A 12,358-nucleotide genomic window follows, 5' to 3' on the forward strand; every position below is an offset into this window, starting at 1 on the left:
ATCGCTGCATCTGCGCTGGATCTTCACCCACGATCAGCTCCCAGCGATCACGCATCCTCTCCACATGCTCGCTGGCTGATGGGACCTATATAAGGAGATCATCAGCAGGGGACGAAGGATGAGGGTGGTGGTCGGCTGGTTCAAGAAGGAATGGGGGAGTCCTCGGTTGGGATTGGGGCCAAGAAACAGGGGTGTGGTCGGCTGGTTCAAAAGAGAAGGGAAGCCTCTGTTTGTGAGAGAAGAGAGAAAGAAAAAGAAACAGAGCATGGCTCTGTTTCGGGTTGAAAAGAAAGAATAAAAAAACTAGGGGAGAGAAGAAAGGGGAGTTTTCTTGTTTTTCTTCCATGGTTTTTATGTTTTATTTTGTAGAAGGAGGAAGCATTAGGCTTCCAATCTTCATTTTATTTTTGTAATTGCCCTTTTATGCAATCCATACATTTATCTTTTATACAATCTATGTTTTAAGTTTCAGTTTAATTTCTGCAATTTATTTTATGCATTTTGAAATTCTTAATTTTAAGATAACTCTGAAAATTTTCTTTGCTATTCGATCTGTAGTTTTCATTTATATTATGTCTTCAGGAATCGACCCCTACTCTGCATTAGAATTCAATTGCAAGTTTTCTTTCTTCCCTTTGTTTATTTTCAAATAAAAAAATATTCTCTGGTAACCCAGAGAATCATTTAACATCCCCGACGTAATGTTTTTCTTTTGTTATTCAAAAATCAATTTTGAATCCGAGTGAACGTTTTTATTTTTATGCAACTCTAATCGCCTCCCTGTGGATCGACCTCTTACAACCACTATTCTTTGAGTAGAAAAGGTAAGAGTATAATTAAAATTAAATTTTGTTTGTCGGTTTTAACAACGATCTGTTTAGCATATTTTTAGGTAAACAGGAATCGGACAACAAGTACCTTTGTTCTCTAACAAGCACTTGCACAATCATTCCAGTATCCTCACACTGTGGACTCAAGACTCGTCCATCAAAAAATGTTATCTGTGCACTAATCTCATCGGATCGATCACCGTCCTTCGTGATGATCCATCGATCAGGAGTAATTCAGAAATTAATCACTAATGACACATGCCTTAAATTCTTAGCTCTTGAGAATATGTGTCATCATCTTTTTAATTTCTTGGATAATTTATGGACACAAAATAACATGAATGAAAAGAATGCCCAATTTTATTAATTAGTAAAAAGGTCAAGTATAAATTTATGTCTCAGAACATATACAATGCATCTGCCAAATTGGCTTCTAGGGCATACTTCTAACAATCTCCCACTTGCACTAAAGCCTATCAGACATATATCTAAGCCCCATCTTCTCAAGATGTGTTTCTGTCTTCTGCTGACTTAGCTGCTTAGTGAATGGGTCTGCCACGTTGTCTGTAGAGTCTACTCTCTGCACCTCTACATACTTCTTTTCGAGGTAGTCGCGTATCAGAAAAAGTGCAGCCAACCTTCGTGCTCTCATTCATCATTACACTTCAAATCATGGCCTAAGATACCAACTAACCATGAGGAAAAAAGAAACGAAAAGAAACAGAAGCATAAAGTATGAGAAAAATTACATGAAGATGAGGTTTGGTGTTTGAACAGATCGGTTGTTGGGTGGAAGAAGCAGCATATATGTGTCACTCGTGGGGGTTGAATTCAATGCCAGGGAGAAGAGGAACCTTGGGAGAAATTTCATGATGGTTTCCGAGGTGAGAGTATATATAGATTATCACAAGGAGAAGTCATGGTGGAAAGATCTAAGATCACCTTGGATGCGTTTCTTTAGGAATCCAATTGAGACTTAATTTCCACATCGATCCTAGCTTTTGGCCTGTTTGGCCTTGTGAATATTCCTATCTCAGCTTAAGTGCTTAGATAACCTACTTCACAAAAACTAAAAATGGAAAGAAAGAAGTTGAGAGTGATGTTTCAAGAATTTTTTTTCCATTTCAACTGTGTTTGAGATAAATTTTGTTGACGTTGTCTTTAGAGGCCACTTAGGGTAGAGCATCCCAAGCCATATAGTAGCTTTTTTAAGTGAGAATCTGGCGTCTAAGATTTCCTCTTTTGACCTTCTTCAGTAAAATCTTTGCATCTTCCTCCGTGATTAGTGTTTCTTTTTAACAAATTGGTGGCAATAGTATAATCCCATTGCCTCCCTTTTTCCTCAAAAAAAAAAAAAAAAACTTTTTGAGTGAGAAAGGTGCTGTCAAATTGATTTTGGCAGATGACATTGCATGTAGTTTAGCTATTTTTTGGTGCAAAGTGCTGCATTTGTAGGCTTTAATTGGATTTCATTTTCTTAAGGAGATCCTTTCCATTTTGATTGGAATTATTGTTTTGCTAGATCAGCGGATTGTTTAGTTTTTGTTGAAAGCACTTTGAGCAAGCAGACCTCTTCAGCCATTTAGTGCCTTCTTTACAAAAGAAAGGTGGTGCTCTTTTCTCGAATCACTTGCTACAATTTAAATACATGTTGGATGGCAAACAAAATGAAGTGAATTAGTAGACAACCATTAGAAAAACATCATGTTAATTCACAAATCACAATTTTTTGTAAGAAAATAGTTTCATGTTTGTCTTAATCAAATCGATATAACATCAAAAATGAAAACAAGTTTTAGCCCAAAATGAATACAATATTTCAAATTAATAAAATCCGATTCCTTTTATGCATTTATTTGAAAACTGCTTTCTTATATTATTTTCACTAATTTTAGGAAAACAGAACATTAGAGCATCAAGCAACAGCTCAAAAGGAGAATAATCTGAAAATAGAAAATCACCAACATGAAGGTAGGCCGGCTGAGATCTGCAATGGAGGTGGGCAGTCGGTCAGAGGAGGGTGGTCGGCCGGAGCTTCGAAGAGCACCGCAACTTGGCAGTGGGTATGGGCAGCCAAGAGGAGGATAAGGAGGAGGAAGTTGGCACAGGAGGCCGGCAGAGAGGGGGAGAAGGAGAAGGAGACTTACGTGGAGAGGCGGAGGCGAAGCTCAGCGTCGATCGATTTGGGGCTGAAAGGGGGGTAGTGGAGTGGGTCAGTCCATCGATTTGGGAGAATATATAGAATCCAACGACACTATAAGCGTCGTCTTGTTATTGGCTCCAATGACACTTATTCGCATCGTCTTATTTGCTCTCAACAATGCTTGTAAGAAAGCTGTTGTGGTTGAAATTCGGCCTAAGGGCGACCACGCCGGAAGGGAGCCGAGGAGATGCCTGCCGGGGATGGAGAAAGAGGGCTGTCCCCGATGGTCCAGGGTACCTCCGAGAAGACGCCGTCCGGAAAGAAAAAAGATGGCCATCTTCCTGCGCTCCGGGGTACCTACACAAAGCTTTGGCCGGGGATTCCGGCGAAGGCCATCCGATGGCTAAGTTAGCCAAGCCTTTTTTTGTAAAGTGGGAAGCTTTCTGAGTGCCTTTCTTGGCTTCTTGTAGCTCAAAATATTTTGTAGTAGTTTGTAGAAGCTTGTAAAAGCTTACTAAGGGCCTTCCCTATCCCCTTTTTATAGGGTGAGGGTGATGGCCTTTACCTGAAATCTCGGACTGAGATGTGATTAGCTTGCCAATAGTAGAAGATAGCGTATCGGCGGGTGCGGCAGGGTGTGACCTTTGACAGGTGTGGCAGGGTATGGCCCTTGATGGACGTGGCAGGGTATGGCCCTTGGTTGGCGCGTCATGACGTGGCCAGATATGGCTACGGGCGAGGTCGGGCAGGCTTGGAGGCTGCGATGTATGCTTGGCGAGGTCGGCTCTGGCCTTTGGTGGAGGTCGGCTCTGGCCTCTGGCGGGTTGAGGTCGGCTCTTGGTGGAGCCGAGGTCAGTCTAGCTCTTGGCGGGGCTGAGATCAGCCTCTTCGGCCTACTCGGCTCTAAGATTTGCTTGGCCAGAATTGGGTGACTCCGTGCCGGAATAGGATGATCCATTTTGCCTCCCATCAAAAGCATTGATAAATCATCAACGATACTTATAAGAATCATCTAATTATTGGCTTTGGACGATGCTTAACAAAAAGCATCGGGAGAGCCCTTTCTTCCACTTTCGACACTTTTAAGCGTCATAATATACCGACAATAGTAAAAAGCTTGGGCAAATTTTGGTGCGCTAGCCAAATTACTGACGCTTCTCTTTACCCTATAATGGTTTGCTTTCACGCACTCCATGCTGAGTCCAAAAGAGTTAAGAGCTGCATATCTTGCTCGTGGTATTGCTATTGGATGGCATGATGGTAGAGTCCAACAGAGAAAGAGAGCATGCTTGATTTGGTGAGGCTATGCATGGGCACATGTCAGAGTGTTATTATTTTCAAAATAACTCTAGTCTTCTTAACCGTTAGAGATAGTTATTCCTTTGAATTATTGACTATTTGGTTTGCTTAATGGTGAGATGCTTTGTTTCATCTTTTAATCTGTTGAGAGAAGTTTGAAATTTTGACCGCCACATTTTTTTATGAAGAGGTACTTCTTTTCACTTTTATAAATACATTGTATTTCGGCAAATTTGAATAACTTTTTCTGATCTTCATTCTTTAAGCTTTCTCTTCTTTCTTATAGGTGCAGCCTAAAAGTATAGGAAGTATGGGCTTTATATCCTGGAACAATATTCCCATGAAGCTATCCATATTGGGGAAGTAATTGTCTTTAAGAAAGTATCTTGAGTGGCATGCCTAGCTCAATTTATTTATATTTTTGCAGGTTTTGTTTGAATTAGTACACGAAGTAGGTGACATCACGGCCAACTACTAGTACCAGAAACGACTTTATGGTCGTGAAGCTCAAACACATGTTCGCCGAGCTCGGCTTATTGGATTATGCTCATGCCATCGCTAATCATGTCTGCAACCCCAACATCTTCATTTAGACTGCCTTCATCCTACAGTATGTATTCACTCTTAGATAGTAGCAACTCTTGCAAAGAGGCTCTGTTATTATATACCCAAATGAACTCAAGGATAGGGTTAATTGAATTCTCCCATATTCACCTTATTAACATTGAAAGCTTGTGTTCCTTTGGTCGCTTTGGTGGGAGTCAAGAGTCACGCCTATGCTTTATTGCTTTCAAGAATGGATTTTAGTTAGTCCTCTAGAGATGGACATCTAGGTGCGGTCCACGAAAAGTGGGCTTGGGTTGGCCATCCCTGACTAACCCAAGGTGGTCCAATCTTTTTGGATGATGGTGTGTGAGCAGCAGAAATAAGTTTATGGATATGGACAATTTCATCCCTAATTTATGATGGTTTCACATCCTAGGTTGTTTTCTACAAAATAAATGGGAGCTGTTGCTGGAAATTGGACCCGGGGGTGACCGTCGGCTGAGAAGGAGGAGCTTCGATGCTGGAACGGCAGGAGGAGGTGGTCCGTCGGCGGATGACGTCCTACGGGAGACCTGCAAGAAGCCGGTGGCCGGGGTTTCCGGCGCCAACCCGCCGATGCTTAAGTCAGAGGGGGCTAATGTGTAAGAGGAGGGAAGAGGTATGCTTTTCTGGGTTTTAGAATCCAACCCCTTCTAAGACGGAGGGGTTCTCCTTTTATAGAGGGGGATTGTATTACCTGTGAAGTGGTGGGGCCAATGGTTTTTTTCCCGATTGAACACGATCGTGTGCATTAATATAGTGTTGTGGGAGATCAGACCGGAGTCAGTGAGCCGTCATGGGTGATCGGACGTGGCGGAGTGGTTTAACTGCCTGCCGTGGAGGGCTTGAGATCCGTAGATAACACATGCATTGATTGTTGAGTGAACCGAAGATCAGCAGAGGTCATACGCTTTAATGGTTGAGTGAACCGGAGGTCAGTACAGGCCATGCGCATTAATGGTTGAGTGAACCGGAGATCAGTACAGGCTATGTGCATTAATTGTTGGCGGCGAAGCAGGGTATGGTCTCCGGTTGAACTACGGAAGGGGGTAACGGTAGTAGGTGAGTGGTGAGGTCGGGCTTTTGAAGTTAGGCTCCCGAAGGAGATTAGACTGAGGTCGAATGTTCTGACGGGGCATCTCAGAGTCCAGCGTCTGGTCGGACGCCGAGCCGAGCTAGTCGCCTTCAGGTCGGGCACCTCTAGGTCGGGCATCCGCAGGTCGGGCGCCTTCTAGTCGGGCGCCCGCAGGTCGGGCGCCTTCCGGTCGTTCTGGGATAACTTAGTTTTTTCCCTAACACTACCCCCTGACTTCCTAGTTCGAGCTGCTTACGAGCTCGGACATGGGAAGTAGCTGTCTAACAGCGCTCCACACTGTTTAATGCCGCATCGGTGGGGGCCAGGAAGTCTCGAATTTTTATGGCGCTCCGCACGCTTTAAGGCGTCATTAATGGAAGATGGCGGGACGACGCCTTTTCACCATCTGAAGTGGCCTCGTGTCGTGGGCCCATGATGGGGCACCACGATCCGATGGGACGCCGCCTTGATTCGGTATTCAAAGCGTCGATCTGAATCGGATACGCCGTTTTGGCCTCCCGGGGCCGACGCGTGGCACGATCCGGACGGGGGACGGGATCCTGTCTCGCCGATCCGGGTCGTTGGAGAGGTCTATATATAAACCCTTTAACTTGGCCTAAGGGCTCCTATTTGGCCGCCATCGCTTGGTGTTTTCTGATATCCCCCTCATTTCTCCCGGCGGCCTCCCGAAGCGGTTGCTCTGGTTTTCCCTCTCCAATCCTTCAATTCGATATCTCTGGCGGGAGTTCCAGTAGGTGCTCTCCTTTCCCCCCCTTGTCTGCTCGGAGGGTTTCTGTTTTTGATTCTTTCCCCCTTCTTTTTTGATTGTTTTTCTGAGATGGGTTGTGGTCCGGACGAAGTTGGGTCCACCATGAGTGGCGAGGAAGTAGAGATGGCTGAGGAATGGTTTTTCCCTCGGTGGGGGTTCCATCTGGAACCTGTGGGGTCGGAGGATCGAATAACGAGGCCTCCTCCGGGCCGGATCAGAGTGTACTTGGAAACACTCTGGGCCGGCCTGCGGTTCCCCCTTCACGGGTTCGTGAATGAGCTGCTGGCGGCGTATCAAGTCGTCCTGACGCAGCTTGCTCCGAATGCGTGGAGGATGATTGTCGGTTTTTTATCCTTGTGCCTGGCGCACGGGGTGCCGACCTCTGTAAATGTCTTCCGGTGGTACTTCTTGTTGAAGTCCAACCCAGGAGATGGAGAGTGGCTCTACCTTGCCCTTCGAGGTGGTCGACCACTCTTCCAGGGTGCTCCGACATCCATTCATGGATGGAAGGAGAAGTTTTTCTTTTTGTTTTCCGAGCGGACGTGGGGGTTCGATCCTCGGTGGGAGCAAGCCCGAATCAAAAGCACCAACAAGCTCCCCAACTTGTCCAAGGGCGAGCAGAAGATCCTCGACGCTCTTAGCGGCCTCGGGGAGAATATTCTGCTGAACGACCTTGTGAGCGAGGACGCTCTGGTCAATGTTGGCCTGAGCTCGGTACGCCCTCAGGGTAAGGGTAGTGGTTTGTGTGGTTTTTGTTATTTGTTCTGCTCTGTTTCTTCTTTCTTGACATTTGAATTGTCCCTTTCTTTTTTTTTTGCTCAGACGTTCCGAAGATGGTGATGAAGAACGCGGCCCTTTACGCTCGGTTCCGAAAGAGGGCAGCCGAGATTGGTGGGGCTCCGCCCGAGCCGAGGAAGAAAGCCAGGACCGTATCTAGTGCAGGTGTTGAGGCGAGCATAGCCCAGGGCGGGCCTTCCAGGTCTGCTCGGGAGGTTCTGAGCACGGACCGCAGGGGCTCGAGTTCTGCGGGAGCTTCCGCGATGCTGGCTTGCCCGGCTCCCCTCTCTCAGCGCCCTGATCGACGTCCTGCTGAGGAGCGTCGCTCGGATCCCGAGTCGGGGAGCGGTCAGGGGGCTCCGAGGTCGCCCCCGCCCTCGCCGAGCCCTGCGAGGCTCAATCTTCCTAGTCCCTCGGAAGTCGAGTCCCAACCAGAGAGGAGGCCGTACCTCCCCTCGTGGGAGATCTCTGAGGGTGACTCGGCCCTCGACGATCCTGCAGTAGCACGGCAAGTTTTTCGAGTCGCGCTACTCTCGGCCGACTAGGCCAAAATCCGGTTTACGAGCTACAACAGCTTCTTGGACGGGACCTACTGCTCTGCAATCCGGGTGGGTTTACCTTTTAACTCTCATTTTCAGCTTTTAATTTTTAGCCTCAACTCATTCTTCTATTCACCGTTAACAGCATCTTCACGAGGTCGAGACTCTGATGCACATAGCGTCCGACTATCGGGAGCGGGCCCGAAGATGCCAGCGTGGACAGGAGGAGGCCGAGAGGAGGCACATCGAGTCCGAGGCCGATAAAAAAGGGCTCCTCACGAGAGTGGAGGCCGCTGAAGACGAGCTTCGGGCTCTGACCGCGGAGCTCGAGGAGTAGAAGGGTGCACATGCCCTGGCCAGGTCGGAGGTGCGCGCTGCTGAGGCGCATCTAGCCGAGGCCCATTCGGCGCTCGCTGTCCGCGAGCAGGAGGTGAAGGTTGCCCAGCTCAAGGTCAAGGAGCTCGAAGCCCGCGTGGAGAGGGCCCAGGAGGAGGCTCGGCACGCGGCTCAGCACGGGGTGAGACTCTTTCGAGAATCGGAAGAGTTTCGTGACCTGTTGGAGGAAGAGACCGTGGACGGGCTCATCCGCGGCTTTGAGGACTTCCGTAACCAATTGAGGCGTCTCTGCCCCGAGTTCGACCTCAATCTGCTCCAACTCGGAGCGGGGGTCAAGGAGGGGGATGGGTCTGAAGACCCGGCTGGGGCCGAAGTTCAGGCGACCGAGGAGGATGAGGTTCCCACTGAGGGGGATCTCGAAGGAGCTTCTGATGCTGCCCTCCGAGCTGCTGGTGAAACCCAGGCCGAGACCTCCGCTGCAGGTGGACTTGAGAGAGCTCCGATAGAGTATGCCGAGATGATTGCTGCGGATGACCTCGGAGTTGCGCCCGCCTCTTAGGGTTTTGTTTCATTGCTTTTCTTTGTAAGCAAGGTCGGCCCCTGAAATTGTATGGCCGAACCTTGGTTTTGTACTTAGCCTTTGGGCTTTATCAAAAAAAATCTCTTTTCCTAAATTTGCACTCGTCTTGTCTTTTCCTTTTGCACAGTGGACAGATTTTCAATCGTTTAGACTAAGATATCCTTCAGCGTATTCCTCGGGCTCGGCTAAGTCCTGATTGCGTTCACTAAGTCCTTAAGCTTAGATCGATAGGGAATACTCCGAGCTTGGACTTTGGAAAAATTCATCATCCTCGAGCTCGGATTCGAATTTCTCCGAGCCCTCGAGCTCGGATTCGAATTTCGCCGAGCCCTTGAGCTCGGATTCAAATTTCGCCGAGAGCACCTAGCTCGGTCTTTTGACCCCGGAGGGGTTTCGTCAGGCCTATAGGTCATCTTCCAGAAGGTCTTGGCCGAGTCTTTAGACTCGGCTTTCCGGGTGTAGGCTTGCAAAAACTTTAGAGTCGGTTCACGAGGGGATCGTAGACCAGAGTCAAGCTATTGTTAGGGCCTTCGTGACAATTAACCTTGAATTTGATTGACGTACCAACTAGTAGAATAGAAACATAGTGACTCAGCACTTCTGAGCTCGGCTAGAGGGTTTAGGCTTGAGGCTGTCGCCGCAAGCAGGTGTCAACCTAGACCGACATTTAAACTCGGCTGAGCCCTCGGCCGAGCCCTCATTCAGGGATCTGTATAGATCAACCTGGAGACTAGTGGTGAGAACACGCCTAGGGTCGAGGAGACTTCGGCTTATGGCTCGAAAGAGCATTTCGACCTTGATCGGGGGAGATCCCGAGCTCCGTCGGGATTTTGTCGATCGTTATGGTATATAAACAAGTGGATGCAATAATATAGATGCCAAGGGAAAGGTACCTTTCGCACCATCGAAGCCGAGCAGTTCAGGTAGAGGTAGCCAATTCCGCTCTACGACCGGCTCTTAGAGGCATTCTTTGGCTTGTAGTCTGCTTCCGCAGGTAACATTGCCCGTTGCAGAATGAAACGGCGCTTTGTTCAGGGCCTCGCGCAACAGCGTAGCCTGCTCCAAGCCGATCAGGGGAGAAAACCGCGGTCATTCTGTTTCAGGCACGTCCGCGCGTTGTAGGGTCTGCTAAGGTCCCACCCCATTAATGTCTTTCCGAGGTCGAGGGAGTTTGGGCTCACTGTCGGCCTGGCGACGCTTTCCGAGGTTGAGGGAGTTTGGGACTCTACTGTCGACCCACGGAGCATCTCGACCTTAGTCGAGGGATCGAGCATGAGGCCGAGGGAGCTTGGGCTTGCTGTCGACCTGGTGACGCTTCCCGAGGTCGAGGAAGTTTGGGACTCTACTGTCGACTCACGGGGCATCCCGACCTTAGTCGAGGGATCGAGCACGAGGTCGAGGAAGCTTGGGCTCGCTGTCGACCTAGTGACGCTTCCCGAGGTCGAGAAAGTTTGGGACTCTACTGTCGACTCACGGGGCATCCCGACCTTAGTCGAGGGATCATGCGCAAGGTCGAGGGATCTGGGAACGCGCTATCGACCTGCGACGCTTTCCGAGGTCGAGGGAGTTTGGGACTCTATTGTCGACTCACGGGCATCCCGACCTTAGTCGAGGGATCGTGCACAAGGTCGAGGGGTCTAGGAACACACTATCGACCTGCGATGCTTTCCGAGGTCAAGGAAGTTTGGGACTCTACTGTCGACTCACGGGGCATCCCGACCTTAGTCGAGGGATCGTGCATAAGGTCAAGGGGTCTGGGAACGCACTATCGACCTGCGACGCTTTTCGAGATCGAGGAAGTTTGGGACTCTACTGTCGACGCACGAGGCATCCTGACCTTAGTCGAGGGATCTTGCGCAAGGTCGAGGGGTCTGGGAATGCGATATTGACCTGCGACGCTTTCCGAGGTTGAGGGAGTTTGGGACTCTACTGTCGACTCACGGGATATCCTGACCTTAGTCGAGGGATCGTGCGTAAGGTCGAGGGGTCTGGGAACGCGCTATCGACCTGCGACGCTTTCCGAGGTCGAGGGAGTTTGGGACTCTACTGTCGACTCACGGGCATCCCGACTTTAGTCGAGGTATTTGAGGAAGATCGAGACCGAGCTCGATATCAGCGTGGTGAGGTGCTTCAGGCTAGACTGGAGCATCTGAGCTTGGTCGAGTAGTCGAGGATCACAAATATCCCAATATCAGAAGAAACATAATTAAATGATTGCAGATTATCATAAAGAGATGGGACCCATGCCCTCGATCACCGAGAACCCCTCAGGGTTCTACTGGTAGTGCATCCGAAGGTTTTCGAAATTCTAGCTCCGCGGGATGAGGGTCCCGTCAAGGAATTCCAACTTGTATGCTCCGAGCCGCTGGACACGCACGATCCGGTAAGGTCCTTCCCAATTAGGGGCCAGTTTTCCCTACTCGGTTGGCTGAGAAGCTTCAGCTCTTCTGAGGACGACGTCTCCCATTTTGAAGGACTTGGCCTTGACTTTGGTGTTGTAGTACTGCGCTGTCTTCCGTTGGTACCTTATCATGCGGACTCAGACGGCTTCCCTCGCCTCTTCGACGAGGTCCAAATTGTTTCTGAGCTGAGAGGAGTTGGAGTCAGCGTCGTAGCACTCCACCCTTGGTGAGGGGAGTCCGATCTCCAAAGGGATAACAACCTCCGTTCCGTATGCCAGGTTAAAGGGGTCTCGCCAGTAGGTAGTCGAAATGTGGCCCGGTAGGCCCAGAGAACATTATATAGGTCTTCGACCCACTACCCCTTGGATCGGTCGAGCCCGGCCTTGAGCCCTTGCAAAATAGTGCGATTTGTTACCTCGGTTTCTCCATTCGTCTGTGGATGGGCGACCGAGGTGAAGCGGTGATTGATGCCGAGCTCGGAGCAGAATTCTCTAAAATGAACGTTGTCGAACTGGCGGCCGTTGTCAGATATAAGGATACGGGGGAGTCCAAATCTGCAGATTATCGACTTCCAAATAAAGTTCCGCATCTTTTGCTCAGTAATTCGGGCCACTGGCTCGGCCTCGACCCACTTAGTAAAGTAGTCGATGGAGACAACCAAAAATTTTCTCCTGGCCCGATTTCAGGAGAAATAGCCTCAGGATGTCGATTCTCCATTGGGCGAATGGCCAGGGGGGCACCGATCGAGGTCAGCGGGGCCGAAGGTCGGTGCTGGATATTGGCGTTTCGCTGGCAATCGGCGCACCTTTGGACAAAATCCATGGCGTCCTTTTGGAGTGTGGGCCAAAAGTATCCTTAGCGCAAGATTTTATGAGCAGTGCTCGGCCTCCCAGATGGTTCCTCATATCCCTTCATAGACCTCTCGCATATCATAATCCGCCTCTGACGGGCGGAGACATCTGAGGAAGGGAGAGGTGAAGGATTTTCCGTGTTAGATTATGCCCTAGAAGCCAATCTGGCTGA

The 12,358-nt window shown here is 49.1% G+C and overlaps 1 protein-coding gene across 1 annotated transcript; it reads left to right on the forward strand.

Annotated features, from left to right (window-relative positions):
• The first annotated feature begins 6,770 nt into the window (after positions 1-6,770).
• On the forward strand, positions 6,771-8,912 carry LOC120112805. Its single transcript, XM_039132693.1, has 3 exons — positions 6,771-7,428; positions 7,524-7,680; positions 8,378-8,912. Exons 1-3 carry the CDS (start codon positions 6,771-6,773, stop codon positions 8,910-8,912), a joined length of 1,350 nt encoding a protein of 449 aa, XP_038988621.1.
• Positions 8,913-12,358: the final 3,446 nt, after the last annotated feature.

The sequence above is a fragment of the Phoenix dactylifera genome, chromosome 12, assembly GCF_009389715.1.
Source record: "Phoenix dactylifera cultivar Barhee BC4 chromosome 12, palm_55x_up_171113_PBpolish2nd_filt_p, whole genome shotgun sequence".
Classification (NCBI taxonomy): domain Eukaryota; kingdom Viridiplantae; phylum Streptophyta; class Magnoliopsida; order Arecales; family Arecaceae; genus Phoenix; species Phoenix dactylifera.